Raw genomic sequence first — 27,777 nt, forward strand, 5'->3', positions numbered from 1 at the left:
GTGGTCGAGCACCCGCAGCCCCCTCACCAAGTCATCACCCATGGCCAGCACTAGGTCCAACAAGGCGTCCCCCCTGGTGGGGCTGTGTACCTCCTGGGTTAGATGGAGGTCCTGCACTCTGGCCAAGAACCTACATGAGCGTTCAGACCTGGCTGACTGCTCTTCTCAGCAGATGTCCGGGAAATTCAGGTCCCCCCTGACAATCACATCCTTAGCCTTCGCTACCTCTGTGAGCTGACCCAAGAAATCCTGGTCAAGCTCTTCTCCCTGGTTGGGAGGTCTGTAGTAGACTCCCACCATTAAGTCCCTTTCCCCTTGACTGCCTTGTACTCTAACCCAAAGCACTTCAGAGTGCCCTGCCCCTGGCTCCTTGCTAATTAACGAGGATGTGTATTCCTCCTTAATATAGAGCGCCACGCCCCCACCCCTCTTTCCTATCCTGTCCCTCCTGTACAGCCTCTAGCCCTTGACATTCACCGCCCAATCATGCGTTTTGTCCCACCATGTTTCTGTAATCCCTGCTATGTCCGGGCTGGTGTCAGCCAGCAGGAGGGTGAGTTCCTCCTGCTTGTTGCCCATACTACGAGCATTTGTGTAGAGGCATTTGAGGCATTTGCCGTCTCTTTCACTGGCATCCCGTCCCCTCCAACAGTTGCCCCACCCCAACTCTGGGAGTGCTCTTTTATGCTCAAGGGGGTACCTCCCCACGCTGGGAACATATTATTATTAAGCTGGGTAGCCAAATGCCAACTGCTTGCAAACCCACTTATCAAGACCACATTCTCCAATCTTTTCCTGTGTCCTACCTGGCCTTCTTGGGGTTCAGCTGTCTACTCTTGGTTGGGCTCCCTGAGATAAGCCACGTGGTCCATCCCGTGCCCTGCTCTGCCCTGTGCCCTGCTCTGGCTGGGCGATCCCAGCCCAAGCCCCTCCCTCCCTCACTGCAGGGGCCTCAATCTGGTCTCCCTTCTCCTTCCCTCCCCCACACCTCTTCCCCCAGCCAGATGCTGCTTTCCAAGCTGCCAGTCTGTAAACTTGTAAAACACCTTCTTGTTACCTTTCACATGTGGCGGGCCAGTAGGGGGTGCTCCTGCATTGAGCCGCCCACCTGCCTGCGCCCGCCCACCTGCCAGGCTCCGAATGCCTCCCTAGGGGTGCCTTGTGTCTGGCTGACCCCTCTCCCGGAGCACACTCGCTAGTCTGGGGGTAACGTCGCCGCCACCACCCCGAGAAGGGACTGCCTCGGCCATGTGTCCTCGGGGAAACACAGGCCTAATAGTCCTACGGGTACTCCACCCAGTACAGGCACTTGGGGCACTTCCCCAAGTCCAGGGGCAAAAAGTAAGTCTCCCTTAGTCCGCAGACCTAAGGGGTCTCTTAGGCATAATTTAGACCCACCCCTCAATAAGTCTCCCACACCAGTCAAAAAGGAGAACTGTATTGATTACAAGGGGTAGGGGAAACTAGGGTACAGGATTGAACAATATCTTAGAAATCCTAAAGAGCAAACAGTGTGGCAGAGGTAGCCTTTTGATTACGCATCTGTGTTACTGCCAGCTAAATATTTAATCAGATCTCAAGTAGCTTACTCACAAGCATCTTCCAGAGGCCAGTGAAGTTTCCCTTTGGGGGCAGGCAGTTCCTTGCTCATGAGTTTTGGGGTGAGAGAGAGCTAGTTTCAGATGGTAAGGCTTCTCTGTGTCCTCCGCATGGCTGCTGCTTCACCTCATGGCCAAAGAGACTGCCTCCTAGCCTGTGCTAACTTATATAGCCCCCGTGACCTCATTCACCTGGTCCAGTGGAGGTCAGCCCCAGTTTGCTGTCAGCCAGCCAATTTGAGATACATCACCTGTTACCAGGCAGATTCCAGCTCCCCAGGTAGAAACCCCTCACCCAGGGAACTGATGCAAGTCCCGTGGGCAGAGGGAGCAGGTTTCCCCCCTCCCTCAGGAATGCAGCCAGCCCAGGTTACCTAAAGAGACAGGCTGAGGGTGCAGTCCCCTGTGTGCAGGGCCCACCCTAATCAAATGGTTGCAGCTCAGAGATTTTAGTCACCGTGTCACAGGGCAGAGATTTTGGGGAGAAACCAAGGTGGCTTTCTGCCACATCACATCCCTTGCTAGCTGCAACTCCAGTTGTGATTTGCCTTCCTGATTCCATCCCTACATGCCTGAGCAATATCCTTGTACTGCTCCCTAGTCATCTGTCCAAGCTTCCACTTCCTGTAAGCTTCTTTTTTATATTTTAACCACTGAAGAGTTCTCTGCTAAGCCAAGCTGGTTGCTTGCCACATTTGCTATTCTTCCTGCACCCTCAGTAGGGTTTCTTTAAAATAAACCAGCTCTCCCAGACTCCTCTGCCCCTCAAACTGACCTCCCAGGGGTTCCTGCCTGTCACTTCCCTGGCTGTGTCAAAGTCTGCTTTTGTGAAGTCCAGGGTCCTTACTCTGCTTCCCAAACCCTCATCCTTTCCTCAGGATCTTGAACTCAATCATCTTGTGGTTGCTATGGCCAAGTTGCCATCCACTATACTGCATTCCCCACCAATTCATCCCTGTGTTTGAGCACCAGGTTAAGAAGAGCATGGCCCCTAGTTGACCTCTTTAACACTTGCACCAGGAATTAGGCCCCAACACTCTCCAAAAACTTCCTTGATTGCTTGTGCACTTCTGTATTGCCCTCCCAGCAGATGTGAGGGTGATTGAAGTCCCCCATCAGAACCAGGGCCTGCGATAGGGAATCTTTTGCTAGCTGTTTGAAGAAAAACCTCATCCTCCTGGTCTGGTATTGCAGACACACACCATGGTATCACCCTTGTTAATCTTCCCTCAGATCCTAACCCAGAGACTTTCAACAGGCCTATCTTCAGTTTCGTAGTGGGGCTCTGAGCAATCATACGGCAGGCCTGTGCGAGTCGGCAGTGATCCGATCCAGCTTTGGATCTGGCCACTTTGGATGGCAGCGATCCAATCCAGAGCTCTGGACCAGGTTTTGTAGGTGCTAATTGGTAGCAAGTAACTGGCTACATTAGCTAGGTAATGTGTATTGAGCTGGTCCCTGAGTGAATCATGATTGATTAGTAACTGGTAATGCAGTAGCTTAAACTTTCACATCCCCTCTACAGGGGGGAGCTGGTAACGCAGTAGCTTAGACTTCCACCTACCCTCTACACATCCCCACTTACCTTTCCAGAGCAGGATCTGGTGCTTGGTGCCTGCCACTTCAAGGGCTTGAGCAGCCTGTAGATCAGCCTGCTCAACCAGAAGACCCAATCAGGCAGTTGCATGGCATTCAGGAGGCTGGCTGATTGGTCTAGAGTTAGGCAGTCAGAATGTAAGACGGGCCCTGAGAGCAGAGCCAGCCAGCTGATGCAGGGAGCCAAAGGATGAACATCACTCAGCCGGAGAGCTGTTTCTCCCAGAACAACTGGAGGTTAAGGGGAGGAATAATGGGGACAGAAGAGGTTCCTGGTTCTGGGGAATGACCTAAAACTACACCCTGCTGGTGTTGGATGATGTGGTGGGGCTGCCTGTGCCAGGGTAGTCTCCAGGAAATGCCACTCCTGTGTCTCCTCAGTGAAAACTGAGGATGGGGCACCATATAGTTTCAGCCCCCATAACTTTTTGGGTTACCCCATTGAGGGGACAGGCAAGGGGTACAAGCACATCATCAGATATTTGAGCCCCAAGAGGTATCACGTCCAGAAGCCTGAGTGAGCGGGCAGATTAGTGGCCCCAGTGAGGTGGAGGGGCCTGGTAGGTTGGAAGAATGAGCCTAGAAGGGGTCCAAAGAGTAACTATGTAGCCCACAAGCTCAGAGAGTGGGGACAGTATTTGGAGTAACCCAAGAAATTGGACTTACATAGGAGAGAGGTCTAGGTGCTCAAAAACCTAGCTAAAGAAACTTGACTATGCTGGGGCCAGGACCATGGTGGTCAAAGGGCAAGGATGCCTACCATGAGGAATGGCCAGAAGCTAGAGGCCTGAAGTCCCAACTGGCCTAGAGGCCAGGCCAGGGCCTGCGAAGTCAAAGGCCCTGGAGGAGGGCCACTGCTGAGGAGGAAAGGGGTGTAGGGAGTTTTACAGCCCAGGATCCTGGTGGAGGTTAGGCTGCCTGAGTAGAAGGGATCCAGGTTGGGGTCTGAACATCAGTAGGGAATATAGTGGGACCCAATGTGGGGCCATAGTCATATAGTGATACCATCTGTGAGGCATGGGACATGGTGTAGGGATGGTACAGAGCCTTTGGCATCAGGGGATTAAATGGGCAGCCTCCCACCTAGAAACAACTTCTGAGTGACATGAAAGGTGTGGCAGGCGAGTCAGGTGGGCAGACTGCCCTAGACAGGTAGATGGGCCAATCATTGGACCAGCCTTGAGATGGCCCTGTGTCACAACATGGAGAACCCATTCTGTCACAAGTGGAGAAAGGGGACCAAATTTCCATTTCATGGAAATGTAAATGCCACGTAGGCATGTGCAAGTCAAGTAGGATTTAGCTGATGTGCTGCCATATGCTACACTTTAATTTATCCTACATCTGGAATGTGCTCATTGAATAACAGAATAGGGTTTGAAGATTTTTCTTAGAATTTGTATAGATAAATATGAATGCACAAATATATACATAGTGTGTGTGAGTGAATACACACACACACATATGTACACATACACACGTATCTATGCCTATATCCACATGCATATAGACATGGATATATTTTATATATTTAGTAAAAATAAAAAGAACAAACATCACATCTCAATTTCAGACAGAGTTTTAATAAAGAATGAAGAAAAGTATGGGAGAGACAAGACACCACAAAAATCTTTCATAAATACAGATAAGAATGGGGGAACAGAGCCAACTACTGTTTAATCCCATGTTCTGTAGCAGGCTGTCATACCAATATCATTGACAAAAAATGGTTCTGAACTTTTTTATATGCCAGGCACCCATTAATGCACTCAAGGCACTGCTTGGAAAATGGCAGCTCTTAGCCTTCTTGGTGATTTTGACTACAGAAAAATAACAGTGCAATTCTTCTGCTGCACAGAACTCAGAAAGACCAAAACAAGTCAGAATGCGTTAATGCTATGGATTCCTGTTGAAATATGTGGGTTTAGATGGGCAAGCATGATTCATAAGATAACGGCACTAAGATATTGTTTAGGCCCACATCAGCCTTGAAAGGATCTCAATGCACCCCAAGGTGCCACAGGACCCTAGGGTGCCATTGTACTGAAGCAAATTATTTAAATGTATTTGGTTTGAATGTGAGGGTGGTATTCCAGTTCTGACTATTTAAAATCCCTGTGCTCCCATTTGTCTCTTCTCAAAATGTTCTAGCAGCCTGCCGCAAGCTGTGACTGTATTTAAAGGCTTGTTCTTGTACTAACCTGCCTTGAGGAGAAGTATGTTGCTCTGGGAACAGAAGGCAGAAAGTCAGAAATTTCTCGGGTGAAGTTCTTCTGCCCTTTTGGCACGTGGCAGCAATGTGCCTATGCGCACTATGCTCAAGCGTGCAGGGACAGCTAGAATCCAATGACTTCAAAGATCAAATAGGGAGTAGGAGCCCCAGTACTGACTAATTTTGAGCACTCCCATTAAGTGTTGTGCAGGTAAGGATAAAAGTTCTCATTTACAGGCACTCCTTGCTTAGCCTACAGAGGGTGGGACTTGGGAGAAAGTCCCTCAGAGCCTGGCAAAGAATCTGCAAAGAAGTTGGCCAATGCTCCACAAATCAGGTTTGGGGTGAGGAGCTGTTCACCAGACTTTGTTTAATTTTACTTTTTCGTTTAGATTCATTTCCTGATATAAAGGGATGGAAGACCAGAGCAGCAGAATCAGTAACCTTCTCCTACAAGCCCTTGAAGACATTTTGCAAGAAGACTTCAAAAGGTTTAAGGATGAATTATCACATTCTGACTTTAGGGGAAAGGGCAAAATCCCCCGAGGGCGGCTGGAGACTGCCAACAGGGTAGACACCAAGAACCTCCTTCTGGATTTCTATGGGGCAGCTGCTGCAGTAGATGTAACCGTTGAAGTTTTCACTCGGGTCAATCTCAGGGACGCCGCTGCCCGACTGCAAGAGGAAAGAGAGGAAGGTAAGAAATCTGGAGTTACTGTAAAGCCTCTGAGTCTGGCCCAGGGCTGTGCCCCGGAACAGCAACCACAAACCCAGAAGGAGACACAAGAGGCTGGTGACAAGAAAAGCAAACTCTAGATCCTAGCAGGAAGTTCAAGATCCTCACAGCAGAGATGCCCAGTGGGACAGAGTCCCTGACATGTGTCACTCCTCTCTGGCTCCTCTGCTAGCTGCAGGAGAGTAAAGGCAGCCTGTAGCTCCCTATGTGGGGATGTCTGCAGCGTGGTGGAGTGAGCAGTGGGCATAGAGCCGAAAGAGCAGTGTACAGGGAGTGTCACAGAGGAGGAGAAACTGGATTTCAGCCCCGTTGCTTGAATGCTCCTTGGGATTCGAAATGAGCTGGTACAAGTTATCCATGTTGTGAGGCTGCTCTGACCTAGTAGAAACCAGAATCCTCTAAGTCTTAGTAAACTGCTCCTGCATTGGTGGGCAGTAACTCTTGTGAACTGGGGAATTAAGAGCAGAATAACTGATCTGGAGTCATGTATAATAAAAATTCAGATTCTGCACAATCTGATATTGTTGTAACATTGTACGGTCATATCAACCCATCATTAGGGCTCCATCTGGTCCACAGATTGCATGGTTTGCCCCCTGCTTTCCAAGTTCTCAATCAAATATAAAAATTGAGGCTACTTGCAGATGTGAAAAACACACTTTACCAAAGCAGCAGCTATTAGAAAAATAGCCACAGAAGCCCCACTTCAGTGCCTGATGTATACAGACACTGCAGAGCTGGGTCAAGGTAATGCATGGCCTCTTCTGGTCATGTGCCGGACTTAGCGTGGGAACGTGCCAAATTTAAAGTAAAGTGTTTTTGGGGTTGTCTTTTTTCCCCTCAACTGCAAGCAGCCTGAGCGACCAGCTCAGCAAAGACAGAGGTGCTTTGATGAGAACAATCAAAGATGTCTGATAAGGACCAGAATACAGACTGACAGAGTATTGTAAACCATTACATAAATCCACGACTTTTTCCTGTGGGTATTGTGGGTCTCTCCATGTCCAGGTGGGGACTGCATCATCTGAGATGTCTTCAGGGGAGAGGGACAACAGTGGAGGAGGTCTAAGAAATCTCCTGTGAAGAGAGATGGAAAAGGTGTGCTTTCACCTTAGAAAAGAGATGAGTGCAGTGCCATGATGAAAGACTAGAAAGTCATGAATGATCCCGTTACTATACGATAGCAGTTTCTGACCTTCTCTTCCATTACACAAGAATCACCGGAAAGCAGGGCTAGAAAAAACTTCATGAGGCCATTTAGTCCAGCCCCTTGCTGAAAGCAGGGTCATCTTTAACCCCTGCCCACACTCCCCAACCCCTCAAGCTAGAACAGATAGATTTATTGATCAAAGGCGGATAGGATGAGGAAGGAATACAAAACAGCAGAATATAAAAAGAAAACCACCTTGAGCAAAACAGCACAGGCTGGTTAGCCTTTTGATGTGCTACTCGAGCACTGAAACCTAAGTTTCTGGCTAAATTTCAGGGACGCTACTTGCATATACAGGCAGAGATATCTGGAGGCCCATGCGTCCGTGTGTGCTTGTTTCGAAAGATGTCTCCTCCCCGCAAGAGGGAGGCGCCCTTTAAATAACCTTTCTGATCTCGTCCCTGGACCCAACCAAAGTCAGGTGTCTCTGAGCACCCCTGAGGCTGACCAGTCCTTTTGAAACATGTCAGCCCTCCCCTCTGCACTGACGATGGAAAAACTGCATGCACAGATACAGCCTGAGGGAGAACCGCTGTACCCCAGAGGAGGCCCTGGAGGTTACAGTGGGCCAGAAGCTAAATAGGAGCGAGCAGTGTGCATCTGGTGCAGGGAGGGGGATGGCGGAAGTTTTTCCATTGTCAGTGCAGAACTTTGCAGTTGTCCTTGTTGAATTTCATCTGATTAATTGCAGACCAGTAGTTCAAGTCATTTTGATAAAATCACTACAGAGCATCTTCATTTCCATGAAATTTGGTGTCATGTGTAGATGCACTAAGCCAGGGGTTTTCAACGGGGGGTGCGTGTACCCCTGGGGGTACCTCTGGTGACCTCGGGGTACTCAGCAGCAGGCACTGCCACCACCGCTGACACTTCCACTGCCAATCAACCACTGGGTGACCCCCCTCCCCAACTCGTCTGGCCTCCGGGGGACTTCTGCCTTCTTGACTGGCCACCAGGGGTAGAATGACCCAAAAAGGTTGGCAACCCCTGGACTAAGCATTCACTCAGGTCCATCCTTCAAAGTGTTAATGAAGATGCTAAATACCACTGGACCCCAGACAAACCCTTGGGGCATCTCACTCAATACCTCCTCCCAGCTGAACATGGAGCCACTGATGATTGTTTGTTGAGCACAATGATACGACCAGTTACACGTCCACTCTCCATGCCTTGCACTAGAGTGTATCTCCTTAGCTTGTTAAGGACAATGTTGTGGGAGACAATGTCGAAAGCCTTGTTAAAATTAAGGTCTGTCACACCCACTGCTCTCCCCTATCCACAAACCCGGTCATTTATCGTAGAAGGAAATAGGGTTGATCAGTCATGACTTGTTCTTGGTGAATCAAGCCTCATCGTTTGTGATCACTTTGTTGCAATGTGGAAGCTTCTGTCAGTTGCTTAAAGAAGAAACGGGCATGGATGAAACTGAGAGATGAGAACAGATCCAAGGAAGACTGTTTTTGACTAAGGTGTCATTAACCCGTGGCACTCACTGCTAGGTAATGCCCCTGCAACGTTCCCAGAGGGATTGGGTGTGTACACAGGACACAAGAACATTTGGAGTGTGAACAATGCTAAGACAAGTGTTTTGGGAAAGAGCTAAAGTTCATGCATCCTGCTTTGCATCTCTTTCTACGTGGGCTTAAGAGCGGATTATCATGATGGCAGAGTAACCCTTTGCTGCCATCCGTGCAGTTTTCTGTACTCTGTATATTTTAGTCTTGGGCCCTGCCAGAGACAGGATGATGGACCAGTTGGAGCCTAAGTCTGATACACCCTGGCCATTCCTATGTTCCTGGGGTTGAGGGGGTCTGGGTTCAACTTCAATAATTTCTTGGATCTTGTCATGTAGCACAGCTAGCTTGCTCCTTGCTTTCCTGTCTCCTATTTTATAATTGTAGGTTCAGGTCCCTTTTAGTCTTCTGCTAGCAGGAAAGTAATAATAGGAACAAAAAATACATGCAAGAACCAGCAGTTTGCTACTCCCTGAACTATGGAGCAAACTAAGTTTCTTGTGGGGTGCTGGCTGCACGTAGAAACCTATTTCTGGGCCCTGGGAAATGCAACAAGAATCTGGCAAACTCGACTCAACAAGAACAACAAAACTGTAAAACTCTTTTTGAGCTTTTCTAACTAAATTCTTTGTCTTTAAATTTTTTGTCCTTAATTTCACCTTTTCAAAAGTTAATGTTGTCAGGCTCTGATCAAAGTGTCTGAATAAGGTGTGGATTTCAACAGCCCTTCCTGTGCTGAGCTCCTGTGGGAATCTGGCCCCAGCTGTAGGAACAGAGCTGTTTTCGGTGGCAGGGCCCATCATGGTAAAAACACAGGCATTGCTGGCGCAGTCCCTGACCGCACATTGCCTTGTTCTCCTGCCTCCAAAGAAACCTCCACCTCTGAGTTGTAGGTTTTCTCTTACAGAGAAGAACCCTGAATTAAACACTTCTCTCACTTCCCCCCATGGGCGACTTGTTCTCTTCGGTTCTGTAACTCTAATACTCCCATGCAATTTTTTTTCCAGCTTTGGGCCCCAATGAAACCCATGGAAGAAGAGCAGAAGGTATGTGACATTGCAACAGGACTGTTATCACTGACTGGCAGTTCCTCTAGAGCCGCCAAGGGTTTGACTAGCTACTAGGAGTAGTGAATAGCACACCTGAGACCATAGTCCTTCCTGAACCCAGAACAGGTTTTCTACGTCCAGCCGGAGCCGTTCCAGGATCACTTGAGTCATGTGAAAACGTGAATCAGGGCTCTGCCATTTTCAGTAGATTCCCCCAAATACCACAATTTCCTGTTATGTTCCTTCTTGCTTTGTAGCCTAAATAGGGGTCAGCAACATATATATGTTCCATGAGTTAGATATGGCCCGTAGAGCCACTGGATGTGCCCCATGGAGCTGGAGGGCTTTGCCCATGCCTATGCTGGGGCAGAGCAGCGAGGTGTTGTGCTAGAGCTGGGCAGCTGGGAGCTGCACCTACATCAGCCCCACTGCTCCTCATCCCCATCCTCCTGGCTGCAGCACAGGCTCAGCCTCCAGCCGGTGAGGAGCTGAACTGGGGCTGGGCGACTTCCAGCTGTGCTTGCACTGCAGCCGGTGGGTGGTGAGAAGTGGCAGCAATGCAGACACAGCTTCCAGCTGCCCAGCCCTGGCTCGGTCCCTGACTCGCTTGGAAGCTGTGCCCACACGGCAACCACGGGGCTGAGGGATGGGGAGGAGTGACAGCAGCACTGTGCTCTAGTGCAGACATAGGCAACTCCCTGCCTCTCCCCCCTGCCCACACTGCAGATGTACCACTGAAGTGGTCCAGGTTGAGGCCAGGCTGTTCTGGCCCGTGGCTTTTAACGGTTGCTGGCCCCTGATCTGAAGTGGTATGTATTGCTGCTGTGCCCTGCATTAGTGGCTTTCACTGTAGAGAGTGCTTCATTTCACCAGTTGTAGAGGCCGTGTCCACACAAGCGCACATGTGCATTTTGAGGTACTGCAAAACACACTGTGTGCACATTTTTTGCTTTTCTGTGCTCCATATTTGCCCCCAGGACCCCTACCCCACCTGCAGCAGTTTGCCTCCCTCCAGAGCACATGTGCAGGGGCATTCCCCGGGGACAACTAGTACCGGCAGAAATATGTGCTGCTGCTAGCTGTCCCTGGGCAACCCCCTCACGCGCGCTCGTCTGGATGTTCCCAATCCCAGAGACTTAAAACTAAGCATTTTTCCCTGCATCCTAATTCCAGTGGGATATAAAGAAGCACTACGGGACCTCCAGCTAGTTGTGTGGGGGATACTATATGAAGAAATGTGCCATACAATTAGCTAAAGACACCATTTATTCTTGCTGATGTAGCTTGATTGCAGTATTAGTAAAGCCTGTTTTATTACCCTGAACTTCTGCCGCAGGATATCTGATTCTTCATGTCTCTAACCCAGGTTACAGGGAGAAGTACACTGCACACGTACAGGACAAGTATGGAGTAATAAAAGACAGCAACGCTCTGCTTGGTGAGAATATAAGTCTGGACAGCAGATACACCAGGCCGATTATTGTGAAGGAAACACGTGCCAGAAAGGAAAGACAACATGAACTAATGGCCTCAGGACAGAAACATGCAGAAATCATGTCTAAGCAAAAGAGATCCATCACCATTGGTGACTTATTTGCAGGTGATGAGAAGGGGAAAACTCAGCGAGTTGCTGTGTTGCTGGGAGCTGCAGGGATTGGGAAAACACTGACAGCAAAAAAGATCATGGTTGACTGGGCGGCTGGAAAGCTGTACAACAAGAAGTTTGATTATGTTTTCTACATAAACTGCAGAGAAGTTAACTTTGACACTGAGCAGGGAAGTGTTGCAAAGTTGATCCTAAGGAATTGTCCTGATCAACACGCACCGGTTGAAGCAATGTTGGGGAACGCAGAGAGACTCCTGTTCATAATCGATGGTTTTGATGAACTGAGATTCTCCTTGGATCAGCCGGAAGAGAATCTGTGCTCTGATCCCCAGGAGAAGAAACCAATGGAAATCGTGCTGAGCAGTTTAGTCCGGAAAAAAGTCCTTGAGAAATGCTCCTTACTCATTACTACAAGACCAACTGCTGTGGAGGAGCTCAGGCGGTGCTTGCACAATGAGCGCTACGCTGAAATCCTTGGGCTTGCAGAAACTGAGAGGAAAGAATACTTTGAGAAATATTTTGGCGACAAAAGGAAAGCAAGAAAAGCCTTTAATTTTGTAAAAGCAAATGAAATGCTCTTCACCATGTGCTTTGTCCCCATTGTCTGTTGGATCGTCTGCACTGTCATAAAGCAGCAGATGGATGAAGATGAAGAGCTTGCGCAGACATCAACCACAGTCACAGGAGTGTACCTGCTCTACCTGTACAATTTACTGAAGGATCCAAGAAGCAAGTCAAAGCAACTCCTACAAACTAACTTGAAAGGCCTTTGCTCCTTGGCTGCAGATGGGGTGTGCAGGCAGAAAATCCTGTTCAAAGCAGAAGAGCTGAAGAAGCACGGCGTAGACACATCTGACTCCCTCTTTCTGAATGAGAACCTCTTTCAAAAAAGCACCGACTGTGAATGTCTCTACAGCTTCATCCACTTGTCTTTTCAAGAGTTTTTTGCAGCTTTGTTTTATGCTCTGGAAGAAGACGCAGCGGCAGTCGACAAAGGCTCAGGAAATGACTTAGAAGCTTTGACAGCTTTGTTAGCCAACTATGGGAAATCTAGAAATCATTTAATGTTAACTGTGAGATTTCTGTTTGGTCTCTTAAATGAAGAGAGAATGAAGGACATTGAGAAAAACCTGAGCTGCAAAATGTCATTGAAAATTAAACCAGAATTACTGAAATGGATTAAAACAAAACCCCAAAGACTTTTGGAATCTCAAGGGGAGAGTTCAGATTATTCACCTCGGGTTGAACAGCTTTATCAGCTTGAGGAATTTCACTGTTTGTATGAAATTCAAGAAGAAAATTTTGTGCAAAGTGCACTGAGTCATTTAACAGTTCTGGTTTTCAGTTCTCAAACCTTTACCCAAATGGATCAAGAGGTACTTGCATTCTGTGTAAAAAACTGCCAGCAATTAGAATCACTTGTTCTATGCTCTTGTGAATTCAGCTATGAAGGCCTAAATGAAGATGTTTCACAATCCCAGAAACAACCACCTCTGTAAGTATTACCTGGGCTTCAAAAACACTTACATATTTCTTTTAATGTAGCCCTGGGCGTGATGCTACCCATGCCGTCTCCTGAAAAGTGGGATCCTGGGGTACCTGGTAGCCGATGGCCCTGCTCAGCTCCCTGGGTCGCTGCTGCAGGGTCCCAAGCAGAGAGCTTCCTCTGACAATCAAAACAACCTTGCAGACCATTCTAAAACTATTTACAGAAGTTAATTATTTACAAGATAACATATAACTAATACAATAAAACAGATAATGTTACCCAGTAGAACCTGGCAATGGTGGGTTCTCAGACACACATTACATCAGGGGAAGGCATACTAATTACACCTCCTACATAAGGAACCAATTAATAAATAAATTAATACATCAACTAATAAACCATCAAGAACTTATTTACACACTTAATCTGTAACTTGTATGTGCCAGGGTAGCCATGAGGATGACACTAAACTATGGGGGAAGGCGGTCACACTGGAACAGGTTGGGGATAAAGGCCGACCTCCATAGGCTTGCAACGTGGGTGGACCAAAACCTGATGGTATTGAACGCAGAGAAGTGCAGGGTGCTCCACCTTGGGTGGAAAAACCAGCATCATACCTAGCACTATAACCAAAAGAGACCTGTGGGTCTTGATAGGCCTAAAAAGCAACATGAACCACCACTGCGATGCTGTGGTCAGCAAAGCAAACCAAACTCTGGCATGCATCCATCGATACATGTCAAGCAAAACCGGGGATGTCATTCTCCCACTGCTTTTGGCCTTAGTGAGGCCACACGTGGAGTACTGCATCCAGTTTTGGGCCCCCCACTTCAGGAGGGACGTGGATAAGTTTGAGAGAGTCCAGAGGAGAGCCACCTGCATGATCAAAGGCCAAGAGAGCAAACCTTAGGAGGAGAGTTTGAGGGACATGGGACTCTTGAGCCTGGAGAAGAGAAGGCTCAGGGGGACTTGGTGGCAGCCTATAAGTACATAAGCGGGGTGCACCAGGAACTGGGAGAGCAGTTGATCACCAGGGCTGCCCATGGGATAACTAGGTGTAAATAGCCACAAACTTCTGCAAGGCCGATTTAGGCTGGACATAAGGAAAACTTCTTTACGGTCCAAGTGTCCAAAGTCTGGAGCAGACTCCCCCCAGAGGTGCTGCAAGCCCCTACTCTGGACTCATTCAAATGACGTTTGGATGCTTATCTTGTGGGGCTCATTTGACCGGAGCAGACTTTCTGCCTACGGCAGGGGGCCTGGACTCGATGATCTTGTGAGGTCCCTAATGTCTATGAATCTATGACCCTGTGTACGCTGCCCTTCGGCTTGGTTTCTCAGGCTTGGAGTCTCCTAACAGGCAGGTCCTATCTTGCGCCTGCCCCGGCAGGGCTCCTAGGGGTCTGAGAGGAGGGACACACTGCCCTTTTTCTCTCTGCAGTGCAGCCTGTCCCCGCTGCCTCTGCAGGGCTGCGACAGGGGCTCTCTGAGGGGCGGCCATGGGGAGGTCCTTTTCCTGGCCTCCAGCCTGTCTCTCACCCCTTCTCTCCCCCTTGTTCTCCTCCATGGGAAAAACTGCACCTTGGTTTTAAACGCGCCTCTCAGCCAATCGCAGGCCAGGACTTTTCTGGGGCTTTTGGTAACATTGCTCTCATTCAAACCCCTGCTGGGGTTACATCACTCCTCCCACTTCCAGGAGGGCTGCCTCCAAAGCAGCTTCAAACTCTCTCTCCACTGTCCCTCTGCAGGGGAGCCCTTCCTATCTCTTGAGGTAAGAACAATTTTAAAGCTGCTACGTAAAACTTAAGTTAATCTCTGAAACATTGTCTGTCCCAGGCCCCACTCCCAGATGTCATCAGCTTTAAAATGCTCCATTGTAAAAAAAGACCATGGTTAAGGATTAAGGCTTCAAAGGATTTTCTACTTCTGCTGAAAACCTAGGAATCAGCAATCCGAGGAATAAAAAAAAATAATTCTACTGCAAATAGAAGCATATATAGACAGCTGCACCCTGTACAGGAGAGATCGAATAGATAAAAGGGGCGGGGGTGTAGCTCTCTATGTTAAGGAAAGCTACACGTCCTTACAACTTGATATTGGTGCCCAGGGTAGGCAACTGGAGACCCTTTGTGTTAAAATCCATAGGGAAAATGGCACAGGGGACACAATGGTGGGAGTCTCCTACAGAGCTCCTGTGGCAGGAAGCCACCTTTGTTTCTCCCCAAAATCTCTGTGCTGCGACAATGTGATGAGGATGGGCCCAGCAGAGGAGACACACCTTTACCCTATCTCTTTAGGTAACCTGAGCTGGCTACATTCCTGAGGGAGTGGGGAACCTGCTCCCCCTGCCTACAGGACTGGCATCACCTACCTAGGTGAGGGGCTCCTACCTGGTGGGCTAGTCTGCCTGGCAACTAGTGATGTATTTCAAATTGGTTGGCCGACAGCCAACCGGAGCTGGCCTCCACTGGACCAGGTGAATGAGGTCACAGGGGCTACATAAGTTAAGACTGACTACGAGGAGGGTGCAGCAGCCATGCAGGGGACTCAGACTTAGAGAGGAGCTTTACCGTCTGAAACTGGCTCTCTCCCCCATAACTCATGAGCGAGGAGCGGCCTGCCTCCAGAGGGACTCTCCAACAGCCTCGGGATGATGCTTGTGAGTAAGCTACTTGAGATCTGGTTAGATATCTAGCTGGCAGTAACTCAGATACGTGATCAAAAGGCTACCTCAGCCAGACTGTTTTGCTCTATGGGATTTCTATGATATTGCTCTGTCTTGTACCCTATTTTCACCCTACCCCTGTAATCAATACAGTTCTCCTTTGAGACTGGCGTAGGAGACTTACTCAGGGGTGGGTCTAAATTATGTCTGAGAGGCCCCTTAGGTCTGCGGACTAAGGGAGACTTTGCTTTTTAGCCCCCAACTTGGGGAGGTGCCCCAAGTGCCTATACTGGTTCAAGTATCCGCAGGACTATTAGGCTTATGTTTCCCTGAGGACACAGGGCCGAGACAGTCCCTTCTCAAGGTGGTGGCAGCATGTTACCCCCAGGCTAGCGAGTGTGCTCCAGACAGGGGGTCAGCTGGATGCGAGGCACCCCTAGGGAGGCACTGGGATCCTGGAAGGTGGTCGGGCACAGTGAGGTGGGTGGCTCAATGCAGGAGTGCCCCCTACTGACCCGCTACACCTCCCACCCAAAGTCAAGAGCTTGACCAGGAGTTCGTGCAGGATCTGGCTCAGGCCACATGCTCTTCTGCAAATAGAAGCATGTATAGATGGCTATACCCTGTACAGGAGAGATCGAGTAGATAAAAGGGGTGGGGGCATAGCTCTCTATGTTAAGGAAAGCTACATGTCCTTGCAAGTTGATACTGGTGTCCAGGGTGGATGACTGGAGACCCTTTGTGTTAAAATCCATAGGGAATACAGCACAGGGGACACAATGGTGGGACTCTCCTACAGACCTCCCACCCAAAGTCAAGAGCTTGACCAGGATTTCACCCAGGAACTGGCTGAGTCCACATTCTCCAGGACCATGGATGTCATGGATGACTTCAACTACCCAGACATATCGTGGGAGGATCACTTGGCAAAATCCAATTGGTCCCAAAGCTTGCTATCATGTGTGGATGACCTCTACCTGACTCAAGAAGTCTATGGGCCAATGAGAGGCAAAGCACTTCTTGACCTGGTACTGGCTACAGGGGATGACCTAATCGGTGACTTAGTGATTGATGGGAAGCTGGGTGACAGCGATCACGAGCTGATCACCTTCACCACCCGCCTTAAAGCTGGCAAGTCAGTCAGCAACCCAGAAGTCCTTGGCTTCAGAAAAGCCAACTTTGATAATCTCAGGAGGCTTGTCAGTGAGGCCCTAAGGGACCACAACCCCAGGAGGAGGGGAGTTCAGGAAGAGTGGTTGTTCCTCAGTGGAGCAATCCTCAATGGACCTATCACCTGGACAAGGGAGAAGAGATTGATGTTGTATATCTTGATTTCAAAAAAGCCTTCAATCTGGTATCCCATGATCACCTCTTGGTGAAACTGGCCAGCTGTGGCCTTGAGTCCACCACGATCCCCTGAGAGGGTAGTAATTGATGGAAGGCAATCGTTGTATTGCCCTGGGACCTTTGGGGTCTCCCAAGGCTCTGTCCTTGGACCCCTATTGTTCAACATCTTCATTAGTGATGTGGACATTGGAGTCAGAAGCGGACTGGCCAAGTTCACCAATGACACCAAACCCTGGGGCAAAGCATCCACACCTGAAGACAGGAGGGCGAGCCAGGCTGACCTGGACAGGCTCACAAATGGGCGGACAAGAACCTGATGGTGTTTAATACTGAAAACTGCAAGGTTCTCCACCTTGGGAAGGAAAACCTGCAGCATCCTTATAGGCCTGGCAGTGCTACACTGGTTAGCACTACGGAAGAAAGAGAATTGGGGGTCATCACTGACCACAAGATGAACATGAGTCTTCAATGCGATGCTGCGGCTAGTAAAGTGACCAAAACGCTGGCTTGCATCCATAGGTGCTTCTCAAGCAAATCCCAGGACGTCATTCTCCCCTTTTACGCGGCCTTGTGAGGCCGTAGCTGGAGTACTGCATCCAGTTTTGGGCTCCACAATTGAAAAAGGATGTGGAGAAGCTTGAGAGAGTGCCGAGAAGAGCCACACGCATGATCAGAGGTCAGGAATACAGACCTTACAAGGACAGGCTGAGAGCTGTGATGGGGCTCTTCAGCCTGGAAAAGCACAGGCTCAGGGGTGATCTGGTGGCCGCCTATAAGTGGAATTTTATATCCCCACATTTTTCTGAGTATGATGGCCCCTGCCTACGCTAGCTTTCTGTTAAGCAATGAAACATCCTCTGAGTTCTCTCCCTGGGCTCTATAACAAGGTTATCCTTTGGGCTTGCCTCTTCCACCAGGTGGGGATGAAACAGCTGTTCCTATGACAGGCACAACTTGCCAAACTTTTCCACCTTAGCTTTTGCCAAAGTAGTGTGGTTGCTGTGGGATGGGGAGCATGTGAATCTCTGGGAGCAGCTGTTATATTCTCATTGTTCTCCAGCAAATTGGGATTATATTTTAGATGTCAGGTAATTCTTATCACAGTTATTAGTGCAGCTACTCTTGCTCTGGTGACAAAGAATCGGAAATGTTTCAGCTCAAGCTCTTGAATGTTAGTGACAAATATTTGAATTGATGCCTATTGCCATGGGTGTGGGCTGCCATCCCAGGAATGAGCGCTATGAGAGCCTGTACATGCATGGGCAACTGCAGCCTCCCTAGTCTGGGGGGCACCACATCTGGGGATCCCCCAGTGGACAATCGTCAAGTGCGGAACCACCATCAACAAAACGGGAATCGCACTTCCACTGGCACTGCTGATTTCTCGACCGGTGCTTCCAGGGGGTGCACAACCCATCTCGGGGTGCATGTGGGTGCACCCACATGCACCCCTACGCTTCGCCAACATATACATGTGCAACAAGGCTGCTCCAATGTGCTGGGATTCCAGTGTGTTGAAGCAGACTCGCTTAATCACATGGTAACTACTCCTCTCCAGCAAACTCCAGTGTTTCGTATATCAGCATCCCAGAGCTGAAAGATGGTGGCAGGGGTGCATTAACTAAAGCTCATTCAACAAGATTTATTGAAAGCACCCCCACCACCATTTTTCAGCATGGGGATGCTGATACACATGACACTCCAGGCACTTTAATTAGAACAGCACTCAGAGCCACTATAATGAAAGCAACTTCCCCTCCCCACCCCGTATCCCAGATCATGTGTATAAATCCCCCAAGATATAGATGGTGTGGACAGACATGTAAATTCTGCCTTTGTTTGTCACACTTGCATTGTGGACCCCTTCAGCAGCAGGTAAATCTAAAGCCCGCTCCCGGCTGAGGTGCTGCTTCACCACTCCACTGTGCAGGGGCTGGTGAACAGGGAACCGAGAATAACTCAGCCACAGATCCCCAGAGGCTTTCAGGATTAGCCGTGTGGAAATGGGGAAAGAGCCTTTGGAGTATGTGAGTGCCAGCTTCTGCCCTGTGCTTCCTTCAAGTGCAAGTCTTTTGGGGTTCATTTCTGGGGGGTGCCAGGTGCAGCATCATTGCATGTTGAGGGGAGTGGAGGATGGACACTTAGGACTAGGTCCTCTTCTGCCTATTAAGCATCTACATGAACTTGGATCCTCAACTCTGATCCTAGTCCACTCTGTTTCCCTGAAAATTCATGACATTCAAATTTTCTATGATCTATTTTTCCAGCGTGCTGTTTCTTGGCTTTAAGATGGAATCACGAATAAGCCGTGAGTAAAAGCAGGACTTGCCAGAAATTTGTCTGAACAATTTTTCCGGGATTCAAGCATTGTGGAATAGGATCACACTTGACCACACCTAAGTCCTCTTACATTAATACATGAAATAGGGCCTGGCCCCTGCTGTCTGTTTTCCCTGTGCCATAAACTCGCACTCCACATCCCTGCTCTGACGATGGCTGAAATATCTGCAGCTGCTCCTGCCATCCACTGACACACACGCTTTCTATAGTCACGGTGCAGACAAGGGCAAGACCTTTCACAGTGTCCTGTCCCTGCACAGACCTAGTCACCCACAGCTGAGTCTCTGGTTTCCTTACCCCAGATACGTTTTCCTACTTAATACACATGGTGCCAGACCATTTCCTTGCACAGGATCCCTAGCAGGCTTGGTGGCTGCTCCTCTGCTCTGAAGAATCAGCCCCTTCACCACCAGCCATGCCTTCCCCTGGATGTGTGGGCCATCTAGGAGCTGCAGGAAGATGGTCTGGGTCTGCTTTAGCTACCTTGTTGCCTACTGAAAATGTAGGAGAACCTCACAGGAGACCTTCTGTGCATCACTTGTATCCACTTCCCTCACCCAAAAACCCGCCTGTCCTTCTTTCTTGCTTACCCTGCTAGCTATGTTCCCCTCTGTATGACAAAGTGGGGTTCGTCACTCAGCCCAGCCCACATGGCTGCACATGGCACCGCAGGCTATGAGCCTCAGTCTTCCCTGCCTGGAGCTGCTCCCTCTGCCTCAGGGCTCTGCTTCTTACACTTTGCCCTCGCAGCCCCGCTTCTTCCGGGGGGACGATGACCAAGGAGTCCCAAATAAATCAGGTGAAGTCCCCAGGGCCACTGCCATGTGCTCCACTTCCTCCTTCCCTTCGAGACACCTGTCCTATCTCACTTTTCATTCTGGGCAGCAAGACGGAGGTTTTCTCTCTGGTGTTCTCCAGCAGCACTCAAGCGACATCCCACACTTTCATTCAATGTGGGATGAAGCACTGAGTGCCAGCTGGACTCCCCGTCCATTTTTAGGTCCTCTTCAGGAGCACCAAGACACAGGGCTACCTCCCTGGGCCTTGCTCCTTCTCATGGTGCACAACCGTGGCAGAGCTGCCTTCACTTGTGATTGCCACCCAGGTCCAACCACAGGGAGAGACAACACCTTGGTCTTTGGTTTCCTGAACTTTTTCCTAGATCAAGGGCCCCTCTACCTCTTGAAATCCTCTACCCCAGGCCTTTTAGGCTTCCCTGCATGATCTGCCACCAGCTTAAGGACACCTTAAGCTTCCTGACAGGAGCAGTGATGACATACACAAAATGACAATGCCCAAACCTTTTGTCTCCTTTAAAAGAAAACCAAATCCTTTTTAGGTGGAGCAGAAAACTAAAACACTTGAGAGCTCCCAAGTACACGCCAAAGGACTAGTTGGGTTGTGAGGACTCTGCTAAGCCTTCCTGTGTCCCTGCAGGTGTGTGCAGCCAAACTCGAAAAGGATATTCAAAGTGTAACATAGTTACACAATACTGATTGTTTTGAAATCTAAGTAGAACAGCTAAACCCCAAACCTCTGCTTTTCGTGGCTAAATTAAAATTTACCCTCATGTTTCAGTTAAAGTGATAATTTCTATTGTATCTCCAGAAATGATAAAACAGATGGTCAACCCAAAAGGAAAAAGCATTGGAGATGTTTGTGTGAGTGTTGAGACTGCATCTGAACACTACCACGCACTCACGTTCAAACCATTAGCAGATAGATCACACTTAGTAGATCCTGCTCCACTTGACGATAAGTGCATCTTTTGGCACTAGATTCATCCTGCGTTAGATGACGTGCACTGGACTGAAACTGTAGAATAGCTGACATGTAAGATATGCTCACACCTTGCAGGATGGGTTTGGAAAGCTGAAGCAATGACGTGAAGTCTGTCGGTAGAGAATCCCAACAGTTCTGTTCTCTCTTTGTAGGCAAGAGGAGACTCGCTCGTCGATTTGCCTGCTGTGCCAAGCACTGAAAGACCCACGCTGTAAAGTGAAAAATCTATGGTAAGAAACGTCTTTCTTTTAGAAGTCCCAAATGTTCCCTGATGTTACCGCAGGAATCCTGCAGCAGAGCAGGAATCAACCTGTTGCGGTGCTGGCGTAATAAGGGCAGACAATTGTCTCATCTCCTAGGACTGAGTTTGCATGCTCAGTCACTGGGGCAGATTGTCACCTGGAGTAAGTTGTCTCCTAGCTCCCTCACTTCAGTGGCCCTGTAATGATTTACACTTGCTGAGAATCAGCTGAAATGTGTGTGGTCAGTTTATGTCTGCCTGGCCTTTCCGTGACGTCTAACTCAATTAACTGAGATGACGGGGAGTGAGAAAGGAGATGCATATGCCTGCAGAAGGCTAGCAAGACCACTTAGGGGGACTACACACGAGAGTGGAAGTCATCTATTCTCCAATCGCTGCAATTTCTGCGCATGGGAGCAAACTCGATTAATTCAGTCTCCTGGAGCATGGCAATTACTGCGCTCCAGCAGCCTCCGGTGTCTTGTGTATCAGTGTCCCTGCGCTTTAGTTCAAGTGCCCCCGCCACCATTTCCAAGTGTGGGGATGCTGACAGACGAGCTGCTCCAATGAAAGGACCGGTCCCCACGCTCCAGGGAGCACATGCAAAAGTGCCCTTCGGTATTCAGATCTTAGGCAGTTTTAAGTACCTGTCACCAGAGTACGTGAATCCTGTGCACATCTCCATAATTCACATTCACTTATCCACATGTCATCTCTTTCATGCTCACTTAGTGATGAGGCAATAGGTGAGGAGGGTTTTTTTTCCCCACCTTCCTTTTGTAACACTCGCTCTCCCCCCACCTCTTTTTTTTTTCCTTTCTTCTCCTTCCACTCTTAGCTCTCCACCCTTCTTCCTGCCCCAGCTGTTGGTACTGAGAAGGTCTTTAGCAGAAGGGTGATTTGGTATTTGGACCTGACAGGACCAGGCCAGGGCTCAGTTCAGTCCCCTTGACACAGCTGGATCATTGCTGTGGAGCATGCATTGCTCCACTCTCCAGAGATTTGCAATCACATTCCTCTTCTTGGATTGGGGTGAACAGCTGCTTGGCAGGACTCAGGATGGATGAGTTTCTGTAAGATGGCCTACGCTGGAGAGCATTGGCCTTGCCAGTAATGTGTAAGTGTCTGTGTCTTGCTCCAGCATTTGACATGGGAGTATCTCCGAAATGATTCAGACTTTAGTTTACACTGCAAAAAACCCACAGAGGGTAAACAGACAATGAGACAGGTTGGGCACCCACAGTTTACAGTGATGTCCAAATAAACTGTGGCTTTCAATACTTGTGCCTGCACATTAAACCTATTGATAGAAAGTTTCTCTAACTGCATCAGGGCTTGCTGACCTGTGCAGGAAACTAGCACCTCACTTCCTGAGCACACTGGCTGGTTACACTGGGTTAACTGATGTGTTGTGCCAGGAGGTCTCTTGGACACCATCACAGATATGGTGGGGGAGAGAAAGATGCTGGTGCCTTGTGTCTGATCTCTGCAGTGATATGGAGAAGAGGAGAGTGCATCATCTCCTCAGCATCTACATTGGGAAAAAAGTCCAGGACTGTGGGGCAGGGGGTGCCATGTGCATGTGCATACACACACGGCTGGCTATGCAGCCAGGCAGGGTGGTTGGGGCAGCCTCCAGGAGCTGCATGCCTGTAAATCTGTCCTACAACAGGTGGACAAAGAATTAATTAACCAATTCCATCTTTGAAAATACATGGTCCCTTCTCTAACTGAATGTTTCTATTTTCCCATTGGCACCTTGCTCTTCGTGGTTTGTTGTACACTCATCAGTAGGTCAGTGGTTCTCAGTCTTCTTAGACACAAGACCTCCCTAATGAGATTCAGGACCCCGTCAGAAAATGCCAGCTTTTAGCTTTCATTTATTTTTTTTAACTATAGAAAGAGCCTAACCCTATACACTGATTCTTTTCTTTCAAACAACCCAGAAAGGCCATAGGAGGTTCCAGGCCTTTTTTTGATACTGTGATTTCTATCTGAAATCTTGTGGTTTCTCTTCCTGCTGCTCCTTCCCTGCTGCCACTTCCCCACTGATTCTCTCCCCATCAGCTTCCCACTCTCTGGATCTTCTCTTCTCCCCACTTTCTGTCCTCTCCCCTGAGGGTTTGCCGTTCTCCAAACCAAAATGGGACCTTGTTCCTCCACATTGCCCGTCATGTCAGACATCAAACGTGTGTTGAGCGGAAAAGCATGTTTTTTTCAGATGTTCACCTTGCAGAGTGGTCTGTCCTTATACCACTGACTACAAGGATCTCCACCAGCCCTCAGGCTTCTCTCCTGCATTCCCTTCGGGTCTCATGTGTTACCAGATTGGCCCGCTACTTTGGGATGTGCTCATGTATTAGGGTTAGGGTCTTGGTAATTCTATCAATGTGCTGCTTGTGTTACTTGTGTTTCTATACGGAGCTGTATCTCTCCCCCTGCAAGCCCTCACCCCCAATGGAGCTATCTTGCAGGACTCAGTTCAGTGGGGCTGGGTTCCTCCAGTCCCCAAATCAGTCATACACACAAACACACACAGATTAACATGACACGCCTGACCTAGCTGGGTTGATCAGCATGGACAGGCTGACACCCTCATATGCCAAGAATCAGTTCATCAGAGCAACAATAAACTACAGTCAGACACAAGCACACAGTTAAACAGAAGACTTCTGAATCTGGCTGGGTGTCCAGATGACACCCTCATGGGCCAGCATCCAGTTCATTAGGGCACATCTGAGCCAAACCTAGTCAATCAGCCTGTACAAGCTGATCTGTGTTTCAAACTCAGCACGTCCCAATCTTTTATCCTCTTGATGAGCAGACCCCACAGTATTTCTGGGCTTCACAGGGATATTTAGCTTAGGTAAGAGGGGCGTTGCTACAGAGCAAGTGGGGAAAGAGAAGTAAAGAAGGCAAAATATACCCAGTTACCACCAGTTTGACTATAAAACTTATTTATTGCTAAGTGGCTGAAATATATATTGACACTAGCACTGATAGACATGCAAAGGAAAAACAAACACAAACAGTCACAGTATACCCTGGTTTCACTAAGTATGGCCCGCATAATCGGGGGCAGCAGGGCAGGCCCTGTGAGGAGAGGGTACGAGACCTGAACCTGTTCAGCCTCCACAAGAGAAGGCTGAGAGGGGATCTAGTGGCCATCTATAAACTTACCAGGGGGGACCAGCAGGGACCGGGAAAGTCCCTATCCCCCCAAGCACTGCCAGGCATAACTAGGAATAACAGCCACAGGCTGATTGAGAGTAGGTTCAGGCTAGCCTAAGAAGGGTTTCTACAAGCATGTTGGTAGCAAGAGGAGGATCAGGGAAAGTGGCGGTCCATTACTGTATGGGGGTGGCAACCTTGTGACACAGGATGCAGAAAAGGCTGAAGTGCTCAATACCTTTTTTGCCTCAGTCTTCACGGGCAAGGTCAGCTCCCAAGCGCCTGCACTGGGCAGCACAGTTGGAGAGAAGGTGAGCAGCCCACGGTGATGAAAGAACAGGTTAGGGAATACTTAGAAAAGCTGGACATGTACAAGTCCATGAGGCTGGACAGGATGCAGCCAAGGATGCTGAGAGTATTGGCTGATGTGACTGCAGAGCCACTGGCCTTCATCCTTGGAAACTCACGGAGATCAGGAGAGGTCCCGGATGTTTGGAAAATGGCATACATAGGGCCATATTTAAGAAAGGGAAAAGGGAGGATCAAGGGAACTACAGACCAGTCTGCCTCACCTCAGTCCCTGGAGAAATCACGAGCACATCCCCAAGGAATCCATTTCTAAGCACTTGGAGGAGGAAAAGGTGATTAGGAACAGTCGGCATGGATTGACGAGGGGCAAGTCATGCCTGATTAACCTGATTGCCCTCTTTCGTGAGGTGACTGGCTCTGTGTATGCGGGGAGACTAGTGGATGTGGTGTACCTGGATTTCAGCAAGGCAAGGAGGTCCAGGCTGGATGAAGGGACTGTAAAGTGGATAGAGAACTGGCTGGACCATGAGGCGCAGAGGGTAGTAATCGATGGCTCAATGTCTAGTTGGCAGCCAGTAGCAAGTGGAGTGCCCCAGGGGTCGGTCCTGTGGCCAACTTTGTTCAGTGTCATCATCAGCAACGTGGAAGATGGCAAAGAGTGTGTGAAGAAATCTCCGTGTCTGTCCCTGGATTGGGACATTTTGGGGTGGGGGGAAAACGTACCACGCACACACACTTGGGGTTGTGCGTGGTCAAGTGTTTCTGGATTTACTTTGCTTGTATCTTGTTGGTGCTCTATATTTTGCTTCTTGTGGGGCTGGAGAGGACCACCTCCCATCCCCCCATTTTGTGTCCAGACCCTTTGTTTTCAGTTTCCCTCCCAGGAACCTGTAGAACGAGTTTGGTGACTCGGGCACTTCATCAGGGGTTGCTGAGCACTGTTGACATGATTGGTCTGCACCCAAGGGTTCAAATAATGCCAGTTTGTGGCTGGAACCAAGTGATCAGGTCAACAATGTTATTGAAGGGTCAGGCCGTCTGGTCCGGGGATCCTCTCTTCCTGCAACAAGCATCTTGGAAGAGGCTCAAGCAGGAACCTCAGGCTGCCATTTGCATGAATCAGTGAGTGTGCCTGAAGACTAGCTAGAAAATTAGATTGAATTAATTTAGACGCGCACCAAAAGGGTCACTGACCTCCATATATGATGAAAGGCTCAAAATATTCAGTATTGTTCAAGATGATTTCTATGAAATCCCTCTGCCCACCCCCCTTCTCTCTCTTTCTGATCAAGAAAAGGCTGTGTGGCTCAGCACGCCTAGCGGTGAGTGCCTGAGGGGAGCCGGGTCAGAGATGTGTTTTGTTCTTAGCAGCTCTTGGCTGATTGTTAACTAATTCAGCCCTAGCTGAGGTTTATTTAGGGACCTCCAGGTTATAAGGAGTAGGCAGAGATACTACTAGTGGGCCAAACACCCGCAAGGCTGGTTGGGGCTGTGTACCCCTGGCTGCACAGAGCCCCAGCAGAGACCAGTGCCTGGGAGGTGGCAGCATTACCCCAGGCTGGTGGGAGGTCTCCAGGAAAGGGGGCAGCTGGACACGGGCTCCCCAAGGGAAACTCCCAGAGCGAGGTTTTGGGCATGGCGCAGTGAGGTGAGGGGCTCAGTGTAGTAGTGCCCCCTCAGCAAGTTTGCAGATGACACCGAGCTGGCGGGGAGGAGTAGATACACTGGAGGAGAGGGCTAGGATTCAGAGTGACTTCGACACATTGGAGGATTGGGCTGAAAAGAATTTCATGGGGTTCAACAAGGACAAGTGCAAAGTCCTGCACTTAGGATAGAGCAAGCACATGCACTAGTGCAGGCTGGGGGCTGACGGGCTGGGCAGCAGCTCTGCAGAAAAGGACCTGGGGCAGCCAGTGGACAAGAAGCTGCGTCTGAGCCAGCAGGGTGCCCGTGTTGCCAAGAAGGCAAACGGCATCTTGGGCTGCATTGGTAGGAGTGTTGCCCTCTGAGCCTCGTCCTCATTGCCAGGAGGCCCCGGGGAGGCGGGCGGTGGGGCTGCCTGGCAGAGCCTCTGCGATGGCCTTATCCATGCCCCGGTCCCTCTGGCCCGCGCTGCTTTTCCCTCCAGGTTGCGGTGCTGCCATCACACAGCCCTGTGCCTCCTCTCTCTCTCACACACACACACACATACATGCACGCACACCCCATGTGCCTGCTCACAATCACACACACAACTGTGTGCCTCCTCACACACACACCCCTGTGCCTATTCACACAGACAAATGTATGTGCATGCACACACACGCCTGTGTCTCCTCACACACGCACACACACTCACAGACACCCCCCACTGTATCTCCCCATATGCATACACACCCCTGTGCCTCCTCACACAAACACAGAAACACACACATATACACTCATCCTATGCCTCCTCACATACACGTGCACACAGCCTGGTGTCTCCTCTCTCACACACACAGACACACCCAGAATCACCCCAGAACCTCATTTCATGTACAAACACACACACACACACACACACACACCTGTGCTTCCTGACACACATGTGCACACATCCCGGTGCCTCAATACACACATACAAACACCACCCCCTGTGCCTCTTCATAAACACACACATAGATGCAGGCACACACCCCTATGCCTGATCATGCTCACACACACCTGTGTACCTCATCACACACACACAACTATGTGTGTGTTGTCTTGTACACACAAACATACATAGCCTCATGCTTCCTCTCACACACACTCCACTTGCTCCTCTTGCACACACAAACATATACACACAACACACTGTAGTACCTCTTCTCTCTCACACACACACATGCCTGCCCCATGCCTCCACATACACACACACACACACACACACACGCCTGTGTCTCCACTTA

General features: G+C 49.3%; 1 protein-coding gene across 1 annotated transcript in view; it reads left to right on the forward strand.

The window, feature by feature from the left end:
* The first annotated feature begins 5,820 nt into the window (after positions 1-5,820).
* LOC149861318 (NACHT, LRR and PYD domains-containing protein 12-like) overlaps positions 5,821-27,777 on the forward strand; it is a 40,516-nt gene continuing 18,559 nt past the window's right edge. Inside the window, exons 1-4 of the mRNA XM_090053744.1 lie at positions 5,821-6,103; positions 9,874-9,912; positions 11,282-13,016; positions 21,297-21,374. Coding sequence (XP_089909870.1) covers positions 5,821-6,103; positions 9,874-9,912; positions 11,282-13,016; positions 21,297-21,374 — 2,135 coding nt within the window. The remainder of the gene's footprint in view (positions 6,104-9,873; positions 9,913-11,281; positions 13,017-21,296; positions 21,375-27,777) is intronic.

This window comes from Crocodylus siamensis, chromosome 6 (assembly GCF_052110815.1).
Source record: "Crocodylus siamensis isolate JL-2025a chromosome 6, ASM5211081v1, whole genome shotgun sequence".
NCBI classification, from domain to species: Eukaryota; Metazoa; Chordata; order Crocodylia; family Crocodylidae; genus Crocodylus; species Crocodylus siamensis.